Raw genomic sequence first — 18,561 nt, 5'->3', positions numbered from 1 at the left:
ATGCTCTACTGTCTCTGGTAGGTAACCTTCATGACCTTCTCGCCGTTCTTCAGAGCCATGCCGGCCGTGTTCTCCTTGGCGGCGATAGCACCGGCCTCGGCGTCGTACTCGACGAAAGCAATACCGCTGCGACCAGGCACAGTACGGACTTCGCGGAAGCCCTCGAAGCGGGAGAAGATGGCAGTGAGGTCGTCCTTGCCAAAGTCGTCGGGCAGGTTCTGAACGAAAAGGATGCGGTTGGGAGGCAAGTACTCGTCGGGCACAACAGCAGCTGGTCCCTGGCCGGTAGCCTTGAGGCCGGCGCCGCGTTGGTTCTTGGCAGGGCGCGCATCGGGGGCGGCACCCTGAAGAGGGCGCTTGAGGCGGTTTTGCTGTTCGGCGACTTCGAGGGCTCTCTTCTTGTCTGTAACGGTTGAATGTCAGATCAATACCCCTTGTTAACGAGTCCAGACTGGGGTATGAAAGAAAACATACCCTTCTCAGCAATGCGTCTGCGCTTGTGCTGGTCAAACTCTTCCTCGTTGCCAGTCTGAATAACCGTAGCGTCGCTCCTCGTCTTCGCCAGGGCCACCAGCATGGGCTTCTCAAACAGCTCGAAGCCCTGAAGTTCCTCGATGGCGGCCTGGGCCGACTCGGGCTTGTCAAAGACCACAAAGGCCTGGCCCTTGGCCTTGAGATTGGTCTTGGCGACGATATCAATCACATTGCCGTACTCGGAGAAGATGGTGCGCAGGGCCTCCTTGAGCGGCTCTGGCTTGACGCGCTCCTCGAGATTGCGTACATAGACTCTACACGAAACGTGAACATGGGTTTCTTTTGGTTAGCACTTTGATCGTCTCCTGGGATTACTTCTTAACTAGGTGTAGACTGGAGAGAGAAAAACACCCGACACCAGCCATTGTGCTTTGTATGTGTCGGAGTGCAATGACACATACGTAGCGATGGGGACCTGTCCTGCTGAAGCCATTGTTGGTTTTGGTTATCGACGGTTTAATAATAGCCGTTTTTAGGTTGAAGGGTACGAAGGATCTATCCGCGTGTCAGATTGTGAGGATCGCAATGTGCTGTTGCGCAAGGGTATGGGAGTAGGTAGGTGTTGTCGTCGGTTATCACCGAGCAATCTTGAAGTGCAATGTCCAAGTGTAAGTTGTTGGTGGAGACGACTTTTCTGGTGGAGAGCTAGAAACGAATCCAGCAAAGGGACTCAAAGCGTTCAGGAGGCGCCACCTGGGCTCAGCTGCGCGATGTGACGCTAACAGTTCCCGTCTGGGGCGTTGGAGCCCCACCAGTTACCTCATCCCGCTTCACTGCAACTCGTGGTGAGGCCCGCCTGTTGCTCGCTGTTGATTGCTCCGATCCAGTTGTGGAGAAGTGTCGGTCAGTTCGTTCCTCCGCTCTGCCCACTGTCGCAAGTGTCTCATCGTCCCGCGGCAACAGCGGTCCTCTCCAAACATCTTGTTTGGTTCCCGGGCAACCTCCTTATCAAACAGGAACTTGGAACCCAACGGCTCACCACTACCTTACCTCCACGAGCAACACCCGTCTCGGTTTGCCGCCCCCTTTCTGTCTTGCGAAGATGCTGGACATGTTCCTGAGCGAAACCACCAGATGAGAGACAAGGACTCAGTCAACAAGGAAGAGACAGAACTGAAGATCGGCGGTTAGCCAGTTGCCCGACGTAGCCGGCGATCGCGACCCAGCTCTTAGAAGCCCCGAACCTTACCGTGATACCTTCACTTTCCATACACCACAGGGTCCGATATGGATGATAGTGTTTTCTTGCCGGATGCTGCAACGGCGGCTGCAGCCTTGGCCCCGACAGCAGGAGCCATCCCGGTGCTTAACAATGCCAGCGCATGGCACAACTTCACGCTCTGGATCGCCCAGCACCTGGGCTATGCGTTTAACGTGACGAAACTCGCGCCTTCGCTTGAGGATCTAGTCTGGGCAGGACCCAGGATGGTGAAGAAGCTGGGAAAGCTGGGCGGCTCTTATATCTTTTATCCCGATGCCATTGACAGCTTTGGCCAGCGCGTCATACCCGAGTCGACCGATCCCGCCGCATTCTTTGTCACGACAGCTCCCGACACTACAACTGCCGCCGACGCCGCTCGATCCATACTCGAATCCGCATCATCTTCCGCTGCCGCCGCCACCGCTACGGACCAAGACTCAGCCGCCTTCGCATCACGATTTACAATGGAGGGTGCCAGGGGTTTAGGGAGCGTTTTCAGCTACGCGACAAGCAAGTGGGCTCTAGCATGCATTGTCATGGCTGTTGTCTTCAACCGAACACATATATTTGCCGCTACTCGCCGGCGACTTACACTACGATGGACGGTCCGTCTTGCGCTCCGCCTGCCGGTTATCTTACTCCTCGCTTGGCAGGTCGAACGGGTCCTCGAATCGATACAGTGCCAAACATCCCCCCAATTCGCCGATTTGCGCTGGGGCAACTCCAGCAAGAGCTCCGACCTCATGTTTTCCGAAAAGAATAACTTTCTCCACGGCTTGAGCTCGACCCTGCTCTTCGGCGCAACCGATAAACAATCTTGCCAGGCTATAAGGATGGTGCCATGGGACAACAACTCGAACGAGCAGCCGGAGCTAGTGGGATCCTTGTCCCGGCTCTGGCCTCTGTTCATGACTTTCTGCGTGAGCCAGTTCATCGAGGTTCTCTCTGCAACGGTTCAGGGCCGTCCCGTAGCCGCCGAGACGGGGATGACGCTCTTTGAGCACTCATTGGCCTTTGCCGAAGCTGATGCTGCCATCAGCAACCAGCTGGGTTGGAGCCTGTTTACAAGTAAGGGGAATACCTCCCAGGCGTTGGCAGGATCGGCTGTTGCTGTTACGCGCAGCATGATTCTAAGGAGAGTCAACACGTCTCCAGAAGTTTTGCTGGTAGCGTTTCTCTCTGCCATGAGCCATCTCACTAGCCAAATACTTGGCGTCTTCAACCTACAGTCCAAATTCCGTTTGATCAACACTGGCTTCTGGGGGCTTTGCTTTATGGGTAGCATTGTCTGGGGCGCCGTTACTTTTTCCATTGAGGATAGCTCAGCTCAAGCACTCTTGAGGTTCCCTACGGTCTGCATTATTGGATTTGTGCCGCACGTACTTATCATTTGCGGTATCTTTATCTGCGGCGTAATCTATTTGCTAACTATGGCTCTCTCGGCGTTTGCTGCACCTGAAAGCCCTCTTGAGACAGGACAGCAACGCCCAACTCTCCGAGACCGCCTTGGCCGAGCCCACGCGAACATGCAAGCCAACGGATCTCTTTCCGATATCCGTATCCGGTGGGATATGGACTTCTATACTGCCCTCCTTCGAGCTGGCTTTGGAGCCATCACCATGGCGAGTGAAGCTGTTTACCTGAACGAAGACCATCGGGTGAACGTAAAGCGATATACCTGGTTGGAAGACGAGCGGTTCCGTGAGATTGAAGAGCTTAGGATGCAATGGCTTGGAGGCGGAGTATCAGGCTCCCGTTTCGATTCCGTCGGTGTCATCGGCCTCGTACCTGTCAAGGAAGACCAAGCGAACGCTACAAGCGGTTACGCGAGGGAAAGGGCAGCTCAGAAGATCCCTCGGAATAGTGTTTCCGCCAGGCGGTTGAGAGACGGGGTGGGTGCCACAGAGCGCAGCGGCAGGTGGCTGTTGGCGATCGAGTATGTTATGCATATCAGCCGTCTAATCATCACCACCTGGATGCTCCTCGTCATCAAGTTACTCTCTTATTTTGGAATTCGGAACCCTCCTCGCTGGCTACGGGCGTTGGCTCTTCAGCCACCAAAGCCAGAGACTGCCGCCAGCAGCAGCAGGAGGCCAAAGCGGAGAGGTGACCGCGGCGCAACAGCTATTTGGGTAGACGCCTCCGATCCCAACTCGTTCCCCGTCCCGCGGAGTGAGCGTGTAGACGTGGAAGCCGAGTTCCGCCGGCGCCTCCAACAACAACCCCTCGGTAGTGACCAACCTGACGCCAGCGAGGCCGACATTGACTCTAAGCTATACAGCTGGTTTCTCAACGGCGGCTGGTGGGGGAACACTGATACAAGCGGTGACTACGTTCCCCCCAACGGCGGTACCGACCTAGATGACCCGGATTTCGACACCACAAGCATTATCTCCACCACCGAGAGCATATCACTATCAGACCTAGACGGCTGGGAATCCGACAGCGATAACCATCCCCAAGACGGCCAGCGCACACCCACCCAATCCTCCCCATATCCAAACAACGACAACTCCAACAGCCAAAACCCCCTCCAACAATCCTGGGCCTTCTCCCGGGAGTCCACCCCCTCCGCCCACTCGCAAGTAGCAGACCTCCCCCTAGCAGCCTCCGACCTCGCCCGCCTCCTCAACCCCCAAAGCCCGGAAGAGCGCGAAGAAGCCATCACCCTCGCCGCCCACCTCTCCTTCGAAGAAGGAATCATGACCCGCTCCCGCTTCCGCCAACACCAAGCGCGCCAGCGCGTCAAGGTTCTGTTATCCGGCGCCCAACACCGTCGTCTCTATGGCTACGGCAAGGGAGCGAGTGCACAGCAGCAGATGATGACGCCCGAGGAAGAAGCCAGGCGGTTAGAGCAGATATTGTTGTCCAGGCGGGCTGCTACGGCTCCCTTCAACACCACAGAGGCAAGTGAAGAACAACAACAACAACAACAACAACAACAACAACAACAACAACAAGGGCAAGGGCAAGGGCAAGGGCAAGGGCAAAGTGGAAATAGTAGTAATAATGACTGGGCATCGGGCGCGGATGGCCTGGGCAGTGAAGGCCCCCAGTGCGTGGTCTGTCAGTGCGCGCCGAGGACGATCATCGTGTGGCCGTGTCGGTGTCTGAGTCTGTGCGATGAGTGCAGGGTTAGTTTGGCGATGAATAATTTCGATAAGTGCGTGTGTTGTCGGAGGGAGGTTATTAGTTTTAGTAGGATTTATGTGCCTTGATTTTTTCTTCTTCTTTTTTTTTGGTGGTTGGTTATAGATATGGGTTTTATCATGATTGGGAAGAGGAAGAGAGATTTCGTATTCTGAAATGGCTTTACATCTACGCACACACGTATTTGGTAATGAAGGAAGAAGTAAGGGATATATTTTGGGGGAAGGGCATTGAGTGATTGGAGTCGAGTCTTGAACAGCATGATGAATGATGGTCATTGGAAGTTAGTCACGTTTATGAAGCATGTGCAGAAGCAATTGGGAAGCGATTGCAAGGGCGTTCTTGATGGTTCTTTGATTTGATATTGGTAGTCTTGAGACGATATGTTCTCATCGGTATTTTGAGAGATCTCGAATGGACAGAACGTAAAGACATACACTACACAAGATACTCCTCGTTCGACGGGCCTTTAGATCATATGCGACTTCACGCGATGCAGAAGGTGTGACATGATTAACGTTGTAATGGGTATCATTTCTCGTTATTTCAACTCAGTGCTCAGCCTTCAACTACATGCCCGCCCACTCAATGCAGAACGCCCTCAGCTCGCCAGCTTCACTATCATCAGTCGCCGGTTTCTGTCCTCCCATGAGGAAACTCTTCTTGACAGCCGTTCCCAAACGACCACTGGTGACGAGATCCAACATGGGGATCTTCTCATCCCAACCATAGCTGTTCGCCATATAATGAGCATGATAGCGGAACGGGTCGCCGGGGTAAACGCTAAAGTCGCCACCGAAGCGCAGACCTGGAGTGATGAAGTATCCCCTCTCGTTCAAGTACGAATACAACGGCAGCACATTGTGGTTCTCTACATCAGGATTACTTGTCCCGTTGTGAATCATGGCATTGCTGGTGGTGGGGGTGAGTGCAGGCAGTTTCTCCTTGACCGGTGGCTTTTGGAGCGCAACCGGCGCCGTCTTGACTGGCTTGGATGATGATGACTCGAAGAGGGACTCCTCTCCTCCTTCTTCCTGCTCTACGGCGGTATTGTCGGCGACAGGTGCAGGCGGCAGTTCAGTGGGCACGACAACAGGTGGTTGTTTGGGCTTGCGCTTGTCCTTGTGCCTGGCCTGAGACTGCGCCTTGGCCTCATCGAACACAAGCTGGGCAGTTCTCCGCTGCGTCTTGATGGACTGCAGGTACGACTTGCGCGTCTCGGCACCCATCGACTTCAACTTGTTAAAGTGTTCCAAAGGGTCATCGGCAATGTAGGCAACCTTCCTGTCCAAAAGCATCTTGGCATCCTCGGCATACAGCTCCAGCGGCAATCCTAGGAAGACATTCTGAGTGGGATTCTGCGGCATGGTGCCCGTGAACACGGCGCAGATGCCATGCTGGCGGCGGATATACGCAACGTCGTCAATATCAAAGACGAGATACCGGCCAGCGATCTTGGAGATCCGCACTTGTCTGTCGTCCTCGGTTGATGCCATTGTGAGTTGTATGTGAAAAATGATGGAGTGCCTATTTTTCTCTTGGTTAGAAGCAGTTCGTAAAGAGAGCTTGCGTATGTGAACAGGAGAAATGAATTGGCAAAAGGATCAGAAGCCTTGGACAGCCGTATTTATCATCACTAAGAATCAGGGGATTGACAGATTGATACGTTTGTTGTTTCATCAGGAAAGAGCCAACTGGGAAGTGTGCAAGAAAAGCTGTTTTGACTTACCAAAAATGCTGTTGTTGGACACGACGACACGAGGAAAGAAAGTGGGAAAAGTTCTGGGCCAAGATGCGTGGGCTTTTATTCGCGCCATGGCAGAAAACGGCGGAAACTTAGGCGGTGAGTCAACGACCCCACACATTTTCGTTGAGCTCCACCCTCGCTGTAAGCCCGGAGCTTTTGGCGGGGCCTTCACCACTGGTTTCAGTGGGCTTCAGCGTTCCCGCCCAACACCTGGGCGCTAAGAGACAAAGTTCCTTTCAATGTGAGGGTCAGGAAGCTCACCTGGGCATGTGATGAGACCGTATGGGGACTAACAAACTTGGTTATTTGCAATAACAAGCCGTCAAACTTCCGAACGGGAGATGACTTTAGAAATCAAGTCCATCCTTCTTGGGAGCAGCTGAGGGCTTCTCCTGCTCATCCTCAAGCATAGGCGGGAGACTGTATGGCTTGATCACGACACCTCTGGATGCGCTCAAGCTGAATGACAAGTTCTCGCGGAAATTCCCCGACTCTGCTCCTCCACCGCCCTTCTCATGATACACAGGAAGCGTGTATACCTTGAACATGCCCTGAGGTTGCTCGTTTGCCTTGGGATCCGAGCCTAAAGGCGGCGGGGGCGCAGCACCGAGTCTGGCAGGCAGGGGGATGAGCTCGACGACGCCGTCACAAAGGATCTCTATCCACCGGACCAGTCCCGAACTGCGAGGGAACAGTGACGTCGGGAAGGTGATGATTGCTGTGAGCTGTGTGCTGTACTGTCGGAGAAGGGCCCGGAGCCCATGTAGAAACTGTAGAACCTCTGACGGCTGGGCGCATCCAGGAGGGTAAAGGGTTGGTGATAGAAGACTGGGCACCACCAGTCTATGGATGGCGTTTGGTCCTGAGCTCTCCAGCTTCGCCTTCAGTTGCTTCAGAATCGTCCTTAGAGACGAAACTGTCCCAACACTCCTCCGGTCTAGACTTGGTGCACCACCAACCGGAATCGGGTTTAGTGTACCCTTGGACTCGGAGCTTGCAAGCCTCTTGCTCAGATCGAAGGAGTGACAGAAAGGAGCTCCAGAATCCCCACGAGTAGAAGCTCCTGCATTGGCATTGTTGCCCAGAGACTCGTATCTCCACGCAATCTTCATCTTCTCTTCGGGCGCCGGAGCTGGTGATGCACTCTTTGACTTCTTGTCAGGGGAGGCCAACCCAGGAAGTTGATGCCTCCATTCCGGCGGGAAGGCTACTGCGTGGACCTGGTGCCCTTGGACGAGACCCTCAGCAGCATAGTACCGCAGAAGAATTCCAGAAAAATCGGTGGTTCCTTGCTCCTCAACCAGTAGGCATGTCCCCAGAGGAAGCCCACCGTGTCCTGCAAGAAGCTGGTCGAGAGAAGCAGTGCCAGTTGAAGTGGTCAGCCTGCCATCTGTTGGTGAAGGTCGAAGTCCTGGTGCAAGCTGCTTTTCCTGTTTCGGCTGTTGTTGTTGGGGAGTGGACGACGGCGTAAGTCCAGCTCTCGGTGAGGATAAGACGGTGTTTCTTTTGACAAAGGACATGGCTGATCCTGAAAGTTGCAGTCCTGATTTTGGGATCAAGTATCTCGTATCGAACGAATCTGATGTTGAGTTATTCTTCAAGTTCGAACAGTGTCAACTTGAACCCTGAAGAAATTGGAAGCTTGGACGTCACTGCAGTGCCTGAGAGCCCCGCTGTACTTTTGTCACACACAGGACGCGACAGGGATTCTCGATAGTGGCTGCCCCACTACTTGCCCCGGCATCCTGGTCCAATTGCCGCGAGGCTGGAATTTTTTGTGACGGCAACTGCATGGCGGCATCTCCATCGCGCAGTCGCATTTCCATCTGAAAGTTTCCCAAAACACCTTCAATACCATCCGCGACAACCCGTTTTCCGACCGATTGAAACGAGCTAGATTCTCGACAGAAGTTCACCTTCAACCTAGCATCTAATATCCCAACCTCTATCCATCGACAAACCAACACCAAGAATTCACAATGTCCGCCCTCACTTCCGACGCCCAGCTCTTCGAGGACGACTTCAAGGTCGAGAGGATCAGCGATCCCAAGTACGACCGCGTCGACCGTCTCTACTGCACCTCCACCGATGGCCAGACCAGCATGCAGCTCGACATCAACAAGGAGCTCTTCCCCGTCAAGGTCGGCGACTACCTCAGGATCGCATTGGCCACGTCTTTGTCCCTCGACGGCAGCAAGGACGACGAGAGAGGCTGGCGTGATGCTGCCAAGCTTGGCAGCGTTGAGCAGACCTTGGCCGATAGCTATGAGTATGTCTGCCACGGCAAGGTCTACAAGTTCGAGGACGGAAAGGACGGTCAGACCATGTAAGTTGTTGCCTGTGAACTGGGAGGGAGCATTTCGACCCGGGAGTTGAGGAAGAACGAATGGCTGACTGGTTTGGTTGCGAACTCTAGCAAGGCGTATATGTCCTACGGTGGTCTTTTGATGGCCCTCGACGGCCCCTACAAGAAGCTCACGCCCCTGCGTGTCGACTACGTCTACCTCCTCGCCACCAGGAACGCTTGAGAGCCGAGTTTCTTTCTTTCTGGAGATTAAAAAGCAAATGTTTTCAGCGGCTGAACAGCATTAGACCGATCAAAGAGTCTAGGGCGCGGGCAACTTTCAGTGGACCATTAGAGGGCGGGCGGGCGTTTAAGGTTATGCGTGGACCAAAAGAAAGCATCTGGGGACAAGGGCTCTTTGGAGAGTATAATGAATCAAACGATACCCGGAAGCACGAAGTACCTGTATCTATGCCGCTACCGAGCCAAGGGTGGTCCTTCTTCCTTTGAGACGGAGCTAGTGTTCCGCGGAAGGCGCTGGATGGATTCAGGCCTGATGAGGACCAGGAAAGGCGATATGTCGATGAGCCCGGTCGCGAAGTGCGTCGTAGTGCGGCTCGTTTTCCGGCGTGTAAATGCCGTGCCGAACAAAGAAATCGAGCATGACGATCGCACAGTTCGGCTTCCACAGTCCCTGGGCGAGCTGTTCCTGGATCTCCTCCACCGTGCGCAAGCTGAAGCTCTCGACCTCGCCGTCCTTGGGCTCGGGCACGACACTTCCGTCCGCAGGTAGCTCTAGATCATAAACCCACTGGCATTCCGGGTAAATCAACCCAGCTTCGCCTCCCGCTCGCTCGTCCGTGATGTAGATGTAAGTGATGGTGCAGACCTCTTTGGCGTTGTTCCTCACTACCTGCTCGGGCAGCGAAGCCTCTTCGTCCGCCTCGCGGATCACGCACTCGAAGGGGTCTTCGTTGGTCATCAAGCCGCCCGCTACTGCATTGTCCAGCATGCTTGGATAGGTCGACTTGGTCGGGGACCGCCTGGGAACCCAGATTCTAAAGTCGTATTTGCTGCTGGCGTCCTGTCGCCTGATGAAGGCGTTCATATGCACACCGTAGCGCGTGGTTCCAAAGAGACCCATAGCTGCCCGCTCCACGCTGAACACAAGCTCCTTGTTGCGACCGTAAACAGGCCACAGCTCATTCCGCCAGCTCTTGAGGATGGGAAAGGCCTTCTCTTCGCGCCAAAGCGCAGTAAGCTCTCCGACAATCTGAGTGCGTTCCTCATAAGTCTTATCCAGAGCGTCACGGAAGAGAACCACAGTCCGGTTGAAGACATCGATGTGCAACCCTAATTGCCCTTTGAGATTTGCCAGGGCTTTGTTGAGTGCATCGACGACGTCCAACTTCATGTAGCCTATGGGGACCTGGCCTTGTTTGTCTTCCCAGACGAATGTGTAGAAAGACTTCATGATCTGGTGATAGGCCTCGGGATCCCTGTCCGCGTAAGGGAAGCTTGATTCATAGAGATAGTGTAAGCGGTTGTTCAGGCCATGACCAAAATCTCGACAAGTCAAAGATTCGGATTCATTGACTTCCAGCTACGGTTCCATCCGTATCACAGAGCCTTTAGCTTCAGAGAGGAGCAAGTGCCAAGATACGTACGCATCGACTTTGGCCACCAAGTCGAGGGTGGACAACCGGGGAGCCATGGTGGAAGAAGAGTTTGGGGGTCTTGGAAATGGGCCGAATAACAACGAGATAAAGCGACGTGAATGATTTCCCGGCGGGACTTCGGAGTCCTGAAAGCTCTGTGAAGTGCGGCTTGAGAGGCAGAAGTCGGGTGTTGTCGAGAGGAAGAGAGCTCGGGGCGGCAGAAATCGGCGTGCGCTAATCTCGTGTCATTCATGAGCCCAATTGAGTTAGAGAGGGTCTTCAGCGAGGGGTGACGATGAACATTTTGAGGTCGAGACGGTATCAGGTTGCATGATTCAAAAAGTATCAATTTTATGTTTACAAACGCAGATCGATTGATCTCACATCGTTCTTCCTCCGAGGGCTCGGATGACGAGAATCAGGTTCCTAGGGGAGGAAGGGACGATGTACAAAAAGTCCTTGTTGTTCAAGGTTCAGGTGCCTTTTAGCGGGGAAGAGCTGTTAGTATCAAAGTGGCAGTTACAGCGGGCAGCTAACAGTCCTCATTGGAAATGGACGTACGTAACGCGTTGAGGACCTACCTTAGCCTCAAAGCCGGCTTTTCCATGCATGCCCGTCATTGTTTCCCAAGACGGAGATTATGTGGTGGAATCCAGGGCCCATCTGTCGAAGCTTCAACTTTTTCATGCCGAGGACTCTAGAATCATCTTCATGGTGGTTCCACGACCCAATGATTTCTCTTGTACTGCCCGCTGCCCAAGCTCGTCACAAGGAAGCACCGGAGAGGGGAGACCCACAGTACACAGCTTGATATCTCACCATCACATCAGCAGCTTCAATGACGGTGTTCAAAATAATATCTATAAAACAAGCCACTTCCAGAGAATTCGGGGTACATGTTAACTGCCAGCTTACCTAACGGAAGCCACTTTGGACTATTTCTACGGAAGAATGTCCAGATTCCGCGAAGCAAAGAGCACCTTGCTGCCAGCTCATTGTTTGACCCCACATATTACGGCATCATATGTAAACGATCCACGTCCGGAAGACAACTGAAGTTCGAGGACAAAGCGGGATCTTCGAGAAAACAATAAACGGAATCGGTCATTTGGGCTCGAGTCTAATCTTTTGTCTATATAGCTCATATACCACCAGCTCCACGTGCTACACCCACAGCTTTCACATTCGTGATCCCTCATCTTCAAATACAGGAGCTCACCCCGCGGCCTTGCGAGTACCTACATCGGAGTACCTCGGAGTACCTCGGAGTGCCTCAACGACACACCAAGTCTCTCATCCTATATATCGGAAGAAACCAACGGCCAACATCACCAACCATATATATATAAATACCGAACAAAAGCACTAGCCGTTCATCAGAAACCGTCATATCCGGAGTCAACAGGCAATCAACATCACTACCCAACTCATCCTCTAATCACACCACCACCCATTATCATCCAACTTAAACCTCAAAGACAACAACAACAATAACAACAACAACAACAACAACAATAACAACTACAACAATTACATCAATCATGTCCCAACCCCTCTTCGGCCTCGTCCCCGCCGGCCAACCAGCCATAATCTCCCCCACCGAAGCTCCCAATCCCACCTCATTCCTGTACGCCATCCCACCGACCAACCCCAATGGTCCCTCCAAGCCCTTCGGGCACGTCGTCGTCTTTCTTTTGCCGGGAGTAGTGTTGCCTCCGGGCACAGCAGCAGCGATCTACCTCGTCACCCCGCCCTCTGCCGCACTGGGGCAGACGGCGCCGAACTTCAAGTTCTTGGGAGGGATCGGCCCAGGGAAGGAGAGTGCTATTTTCAAAGTTGGGCCTGGATCCACAGGGGGAGGGGGAGCGAATGGGGCACCACAGGAAAATGTGGTGATTGGGGTCTCGGTTGAGGATGCGGAGAGTGTAGCTTCTAGGATGTCCTCTTCTCCAAACACAACTGGAGCAGGAGTAGGGGGGACGGGAGACTCGGGAGCGTTGGTACCGGCTTCGGCGGCGGCAGCCGCACGACAGCAGCAGCAGCAGCCAAGTACGTTGATTTTGGCGCAGAGGATCATCAAGAATGCGTTCAATTTCTTGTCGAGCTTTACCGGGTCGACGCCGGGCCAGATGGAGGTGGTGCCGCTTAAGGCGTTTGAGGAGTGGTGGAAGAAGTTTGAGAGTAGGGTGAGGACGGATCCGGGGTTTTTGGAGAAGGATGATGATCAATGAGCGATGAGATGAGAGCAAATTGGGGACAGAAGGACGGTTGGTCCAGAAGAGATGATAAGCGGTATGCATGCGTGACAACTGGAGCGGCTGGGTTGGTTTATGGGAAACATGGATGGCCTTATAAGGATATTGGGGAGAGAGCGTGCTTTCCTGGCTGGTTGATGGTCTCGATCTTCGGAGACATGAAGAAGAAGAAGTTCATCAGGATTTGTTGCATCTAGATGGCGACTACGTTGGAGAGTGAGGTGAAGGAGAACGTCGGACCAGCAAGGTAGTCGTATATATCCTGAAAGTTTCGCATATAAATATACCCAGAGCGAGAACAACAGACAAGCAGACAATGATACACAGAGAGATGTTAAAATATTTGTGAATGTGAATGAGGTATCTCGTTCCAGAAAGTGTAATAAACCCGTACTAGCTAGCTATTCGCGCGGAAAGAGAATGAAGAATAAAAATGCACTAAGAATGCCCATCGCTCCGATGGCTTCCAAAACAACCCGTATCGTCATCATCATACAAAAATCGTTAGACGACATGGCCGTTAACCTGCTAGAAGAACAATAATCCATCACCAAGAAAGTACCATGAACAGAGGTAAAGAGGTCGAAATGCAAAACCCATAACACATCCGCCAACGCCGCGTTCCATGGCAAATCGTTCAAACCAAGCCCAAAGCGATCGGTTTTCTGTTTACAACAAAACTTCGGAACACAAGGGTCCCGACACCTCAATCTTGCATAGGCGACATCATAGGACTTTTAAGCCTCGTGGGACTACCAGCCCGGCTCCTCCTCCCCTGTAGACTCATAGTCGTCGTTGTGGGCGTCAAACCCAACCGCTCTCGACTATCCGTTCTGACCACCAAGCCCGCCCTATCGAGCGCCGACCCGCCAGGCGTTGACAACCCATTGCCGCCGCCGAGATCAGCAAACCGGCTATCCACGTTAAGCTTGGGCGTTGCCAACCCTGACGTTACCCCGAGCTTGGACCGTCCCCCTCTTCTTGAGCTGCTGTCACTGGAGTCGGAGTAGAAGTCGTTGAGATCGTTGTTGTGGTCAAAGTAGGAGGATGCCGAGGAGTTGCGGAAGTGGGAATCGTTGAGCTCGAACTCATCGGCTCCGCCTTCCTCCAGAACACGCTCATAAGAGCCCGAAGAGGAGCGGCGGCCAAAAAGCTTGTTTTTCAGGCTGGAGAGGGGACCGCTACTATGGCTGGACGAGGACACCTTGCCGAAACGGCCGGAGCGGCGGGGCTTATGGAAGAAATTGCTGACACGGCCATAGAAGCGCATACGCCTGTCCTTCTTGCGGAAGAAGAACAGAAGGACAAGGAAGATGAGGAAAATGATGAGAAGACTGTGAGTCGCCTTGGCTTTTGTCTTGCCAAGGAGATTCTCGGCTTTCAGATCCCAATCATTGCCATCTTCTGTTCCATTGACGACCGGGTAATAAGGAGAGTCGTTGTGGCTGGCTCCGCCGCTCAGAGGTGTCCATGTTGAACCTGCGTACTGGAAATCGGGTGGCAGCGCCGTTGCCCCGGCAGAAGGGATATTGGTACCGAAACCGACAGGATATCTGTCATCACCGGTCTTGGGAGGTACTTGCCCTGCTGCGTAGAGAACCATCTTGCCAAGTGTCCAGCTGACTTCAATGCCATCGATCTTGTCCACAGGATGGAATGGGTCCAAGAAACCCTTTTGCTTGGCCTTCTCGATGGCGCCCTTCGAGGCATTGAGGCCCGGCTCAGGGAGCTCTTCGACCCCGATACGAGGAACACCAATACCCTCATGTAGGATATTGATGAGCCAGGAAGCTTTGAAACAGGCTTCTTGCGCATCCTTGACCGCAAACTTCTTCTTGTGAGTATCCGGGCTTGGTTCGATGCTGTTCCAGTCCCGGCTGCAGAAGTCCTTGACCCGCTTCTGGTAAGTGGTGAAATCGTATGCCTCGTCGTTTTTACCACCAAAGACACCATGTGTGGTGTGCCAATATTCGGAGACTCCAACGAAGTGGTTGACATCAAAGTCAATAGCCGGTACGTGCTGGCCATTGATCAAACAGGGGTCATCCGCACATGGTTTGTCCTTGCCGAGCAGGGGATAGGTCTTCTTGAGGCATTCGTCGAAAGCGCCTGTTCCAATTAGACTGGTCTCGCCCTTCTTCGGTTTCGAAACTGGAGTCCCGTCCAGTGACATCCTCAACCCCTTTGGTAGACACGGGTCGGGGAGTTCTCCGGCGTCGGAAGTTGTGTATAATTCTTTGAGACTTTGTACGTACGCCTCCCGCGCCCGATTGACGCCGAACCCTAGCCATGTCGTCGTGAACACTTTGTATTCGGCTGGCGATCCATCGAGTGTTCGTAGTCGCAAGAGCTTCAAATCGTTCGCATGCTTCTCAGCTTCGGTTGAATTAGGTGCAAATGCGATTTGCGCCGATGCGCCTCCCATGTCCAAGAACCCATATGTGTGATGACCCTTTCCATGCGCATGTTGATCCGGATAATCGAACCCTCCCAGAAGATAGTTGGACGCAATCCACCCGTACAATCCCTCGGTTTCGCCCGGAATAACCTGAATATGGAGGTCGCAATCCGGAAGTGAGAAATTCGTGTTCTTGCGCAGGTATGAGCAAACAGCGCCGGTTATCGCATTTTGTTGGACCTGGGGAAGAAGGCGCATGCCAGCCGTGGCCATTAAAAATATCGGGGTGTCGTGGACCTTGTCCGCGGGTATGATGTCGAGCGCATGGTCGATGAGTTCCTTCAGGTAATCTTCGCCGACTACCCCAGCCTTCTCGCCGAATGTAGATATTCCGGGTCTAATCTTCTTCGTCCACTTCTTTTTAGTCGTGATCTTGGGCAGACTGCCTAACTCCTCGGGCGTCGCATCCTTAAGCGCCTTCTCGGGATCCTTCCAACGGTATATGTGTAGTCGTGTCCCTGAAGACCCGGCGTCCAAGATAACACCCCATCGCCCTGCCATTGTTCAGTGTCGCGATCTTGGGGACCAGAGGGGTTGCGAGTGGGCATACAGTTCTTGTCTTTCCCCATCGGCAAGAGGTTAACAGTAGGCGATAGAGCTGGTAGGTATTAACTGAGACGAATGAAGTCGGACAAGGCACAGGTGTTTCGGTTCGGCGGGGTTCGTTCAAGTTATCGTCGACAATGGCGTAATAGGGGAATCAAGTCTAGTGTTGTATGGACGACCGTATCGGGACTATCGCAACAACAACCTGGAACTGTTGCAGAATCGCAGTGGAGACGGGACGAATTGATCGACGACAGGAAGGCTGGAAGGGGGAATTACCGGCCGCAGAACGAATGGACAGGCGCTATGCAGGAATTAAAAGTATACAATATGGTAGGTGGGCAGCCGGGACCGTCGGAAAAAGCGAGAGTAAGGTGGTTTTGGGAAACGTGAAATGACCAGGTGCGAAGCGAGAGAAAACTAGCCCGAAAGCTGAGTGAGGTGAGATTCTGGAGGATGACGGGAAAGATTGTCGTGTTCCAATTCCTGGGAGGACAATGTGGGCCGGAATGGAATGTCTGGGGTGTTTTTGGAGGGACCGTGGGGGTCTGATAAGGAGAAGTTCAGGGGAAAGAGGGGACCACGCCGGGGGGCGTCGCTGAACGCGGCACTGTGCACTCGTATCGTGGTGGTACCACGCCCGCCTTCGGACGACTTTCCTTGGTGGCGTTCGTAATGCTGAAACTTACGGACCGGAGCGCCGGTAATAACACAACGTTACTATACCTTTCTTCAGACAAGCCGGTCATATGTTACATATGTTGCCAACTTGCAGTCCCTTCAGACATTGTGGTAAAGATCCACTAGGCACGGAAAGAAAACAGATACAATGGTGCGTTCAGGTGCATTGTATATGTATCTCAATAGTCGAAACTGCGGTTCATGATCAGCCAAACATTTGGCCATGTCTACCATGCTCTACCTGCTTTGAGCATGACATGCTGCCATGAAAGAAACGATAAGTACGCGTAATCTCCCCGCATCCTGTTTCCATTTTCAGAAACAGACGATCATTGAGGCGAAGAACGTGGAAGGCTCTCATACCCCGCGGTTTGTGGTGTTTCGGCAGTCATCCTCAGAGGGTACCTCTGCCTATCAATCACAACTCTCTTTGGACGTCATTCGTCCAATACATTGCGATCCTCCAGCTGAGTTTCAGCATAGGAGCGCTCGCTCAACCTGTCAAACCGTGACAGGCATCTCGAAACTGCTCCCCGCCGGAACATGACGATCCCATTGTGAATTGTCGCAGCCAGCCGCCGACCCTCTAAACGCAGTTCTGTTGGGGTTGAAAAGTCCGGCTATTGATCGGTGCCCTCCATCACTTGTACCTGACGTATGGGGCTATTGGGAAGTACGGGGTGGCTGGTAGTTCGACCCCTCGCATCAGAAGCCGGTCTTCGAGTCCATAAATCGGACAAGATGGTAGAGATGCTCTGAGCACATGAACCGTCAGACCGCAAACCCCATGAGCCTCTCCCATACATCGGTTTTGTTGATGGACTTACAGCTTTGAATACGAGCATTTCCCATTCGCGTGTAGCTAAAAATACATTGCCACGTCGAGCTCATGATCACCCGACGGTCTCGTTCAGGCAATCCACAAGCACTCGGTTGGCGCTCTTGGAAGCCTGAATGCCCTTTTCAACCAGCTGCGAGTAGAGGTCCATATCAGACGCAGGTAGGTCGCCCTTAAACCAAAAGTTCGTGACCTCTTGTCGTGTAGGGAGATATGCGATGCAGCATGCTGCGAGGACCTTCTCATGCTCAGAAGGAATCGGGTCAACGACAATGCTGGGAGCGGCATCGTCACATGCATCCTGTACCAACGCGGCAACACCTCCGGCAACAGTATCGACGCAGTCAATGCCAGCATCAGCCAGTGCAGCCGAGGCAACGGTAATGCAGCCACTCAAGGCATTCATGGTGTCCCATGCCTCAATGCCTTGGGCCTTTGACGTCTCCCGATCTTGCTCTCCTTCGACGATGGAGATGATGATATCCACACCACTCTTTGGCCAACGGTCCGCAATGATAGATCCGCGAAGAGCCGCCTCAAGATGGGTGCCGAGATCTCTCTCGATCGGGTCACGAATGTAACCACGCCTTTGCTTGGTCGCAAAGGGCGCGAACTTGACATGGGTGGACAAGATGATGTGAGGAGAAAAAGGTGTTGACCTGGGCAATGCTCTGGGTCCATGGACACTGCAACTGAGCTTCAGACCAGAGCCGCCATTGCCGGACGATTCAATCTCTAGGTAAGCAGAGCCAGAGGCCGAAGGTGTCACTCCCGTCTTGAGATCTAAAGGCGAGGTTAGACTGGGTTCCTAAGAAAGAGCGTTTCCTCAATGCGCTTACACATTTTGCGAATTACATTCGCCGGGCGTGACCTTGTGGCCCTGGCAACTTCGGATTTCTTCTCGGGAGCATCGTCATAGATGGGAGGGATGGTGGTCCCAACCGGTCCGTTGATACGTCTTCTGTCGGCCATGTTGGAGGCAATATTTGAGGGCCGCAAATATGTTGAACTTTGTGAGTTGCTGTGATGTTTGTGACGCTCATCCAATCGGAGACTCCTGAATTTCGTGAGAAAAGGGACCTGGTTCGTGTATGGGTTTCCTTGTTCACAGTCGTTGATGACTTCAGTTGGTTCCTCTGTGGAAAATGAGACCTGAGAGTCGCCGTCTACAGTGGATCCACTTTCAAATTCAAGATGTTGTGGCGCAAC

At 53.2% G+C, this 18,561-nt stretch overlaps 9 protein-coding genes across 9 annotated transcripts; 3 read left to right on the top strand and 6 right to left on the bottom strand.

Moving 5' to 3' along the window:
- Positions 1 to 5: 5 nt before the first annotated feature.
- Positions 6 to 1,140, bottom strand: SMAC4_03799 (uncharacterized protein; the record flags this gene model as incomplete). Its single annotated transcript, XM_024655587.2, has 3 exons — positions 936 to 1,140; positions 475 to 788; positions 6 to 403 (listed from the first exon to the last, which is right to left on the bottom strand). The coding sequence occupies exons 1-3, from the start codon at positions 965 to 967 to the stop codon at positions 6 to 8; spliced, it is 744 nt and encodes a 247-aa protein (XP_024511462.2). The 5' UTR covers positions 968 to 1,140.
- Positions 1,141 to 1,761: 621 nt separating this feature from the next.
- Positions 1,762 to 4,953, top strand: SMAC4_03800 (uncharacterized protein; the record flags this gene model as incomplete). Its single annotated transcript, XM_003347654.2, has 1 exon — positions 1,762 to 4,953. The coding sequence occupies one exon, from the start codon at positions 1,762 to 1,764 to the stop codon at positions 4,951 to 4,953; it is 3,192 nt and encodes a 1,063-aa protein (XP_003347702.2).
- A 501-nt stretch (positions 4,954 to 5,454) lies between these two features.
- Positions 5,455 to 6,381, bottom strand: SMAC4_03801 (uncharacterized protein; the record flags this gene model as incomplete). The annotated part of the gene is made up of 1 exon (XM_003347655.1): positions 5,455 to 6,381. The coding sequence occupies one exon, from the start codon at positions 6,379 to 6,381 to the stop codon at positions 5,455 to 5,457; it is 927 nt and encodes a 308-aa protein (XP_003347703.1).
- Positions 6,382 to 6,979: 598 nt separating this feature from the next.
- SMAC4_03802 (uncharacterized protein) lies at positions 6,980 to 8,152 on the bottom strand (the record flags this gene model as incomplete). The annotated part of the gene is made up of 1 exon (XM_003347656.1): positions 6,980 to 8,152. One exon carries the CDS (start codon positions 8,150 to 8,152, stop codon positions 6,980 to 6,982), a length of 1,173 nt encoding a protein of 390 aa, XP_003347704.1.
- A 92-nt stretch (positions 8,153 to 8,244) lies between these two features.
- On the top strand, positions 8,245 to 9,379 carry SMAC4_03803 (uncharacterized protein). Its single transcript, XM_003347657.2, has 2 exons — positions 8,245 to 8,958; positions 9,049 to 9,379. Exons 1-2 carry the CDS (start codon positions 8,612 to 8,614, stop codon positions 9,158 to 9,160), a joined length of 459 nt encoding a protein of 152 aa, XP_003347705.1. The 5' UTR covers positions 8,245 to 8,611; the 3' UTR covers positions 9,161 to 9,379.
- An 84-nt stretch (positions 9,380 to 9,463) lies between these two features.
- Positions 9,464 to 11,155, bottom strand: SMAC4_03804 (uncharacterized protein; the record flags this gene model as incomplete). The annotated part of the gene is made up of 2 exons (XM_003347658.2): positions 10,584 to 11,155; positions 9,464 to 10,433 (listed from the first exon to the last, which is right to left on the bottom strand). The coding sequence occupies exons 1-2, from the start codon at positions 10,628 to 10,630 to the stop codon at positions 9,464 to 9,466; spliced, it is 1,017 nt and encodes a 338-aa protein (XP_003347706.1). The 5' UTR covers positions 10,631 to 11,155.
- A 960-nt stretch (positions 11,156 to 12,115) lies between these two features.
- On the top strand, positions 12,116 to 12,805 carry SMAC4_03805 (uncharacterized protein; the record flags this gene model as incomplete). Its single annotated transcript, XM_003347659.1, has 1 exon — positions 12,116 to 12,805. One exon carries the CDS (start codon positions 12,116 to 12,118, stop codon positions 12,803 to 12,805), a length of 690 nt encoding a protein of 229 aa, XP_003347707.1.
- Positions 12,806 to 13,264: 459 nt separating this feature from the next.
- SMAC4_03806 (uncharacterized protein) lies at positions 13,265 to 16,537 on the bottom strand. Its single transcript, XM_003347660.2, has 2 exons — positions 15,838 to 16,537; positions 13,265 to 15,781 (listed from the first exon to the last, which is right to left on the bottom strand). Exons 1-2 carry the CDS (start codon positions 15,854 to 15,856, stop codon positions 13,536 to 13,538), a joined length of 2,265 nt encoding a protein of 754 aa, XP_003347708.2. The 5' UTR covers positions 15,857 to 16,537; the 3' UTR covers positions 13,265 to 13,535.
- A 113-nt stretch (positions 16,538 to 16,650) lies between these two features.
- SMAC4_03807 (uncharacterized protein) lies at positions 16,651 to 18,524 on the bottom strand. The gene is made up of 3 exons (XM_003347661.2): positions 18,192 to 18,524; positions 17,342 to 18,135; positions 16,651 to 17,269 (listed from the first exon to the last, which is right to left on the bottom strand). Exons 1-2 carry the CDS (start codon positions 18,322 to 18,324, stop codon positions 17,408 to 17,410), a joined length of 861 nt encoding a protein of 286 aa, XP_003347709.1. The 5' UTR covers positions 18,325 to 18,524; the 3' UTR covers positions 16,651 to 17,269; positions 17,342 to 17,407.
- Between the last annotated feature and the right edge of the window lie 37 nt (positions 18,525 to 18,561).

This window comes from Sordaria macrospora, chromosome 3, assembly GCF_033870435.1.
Source record: "Sordaria macrospora chromosome 3, complete sequence".
NCBI lineage: Eukaryota > Fungi > Ascomycota > Sordariomycetes > Sordariales > Sordariaceae > Sordaria > Sordaria macrospora.
This window is presented reverse-complemented; position numbering and strand designations above follow the sequence as displayed.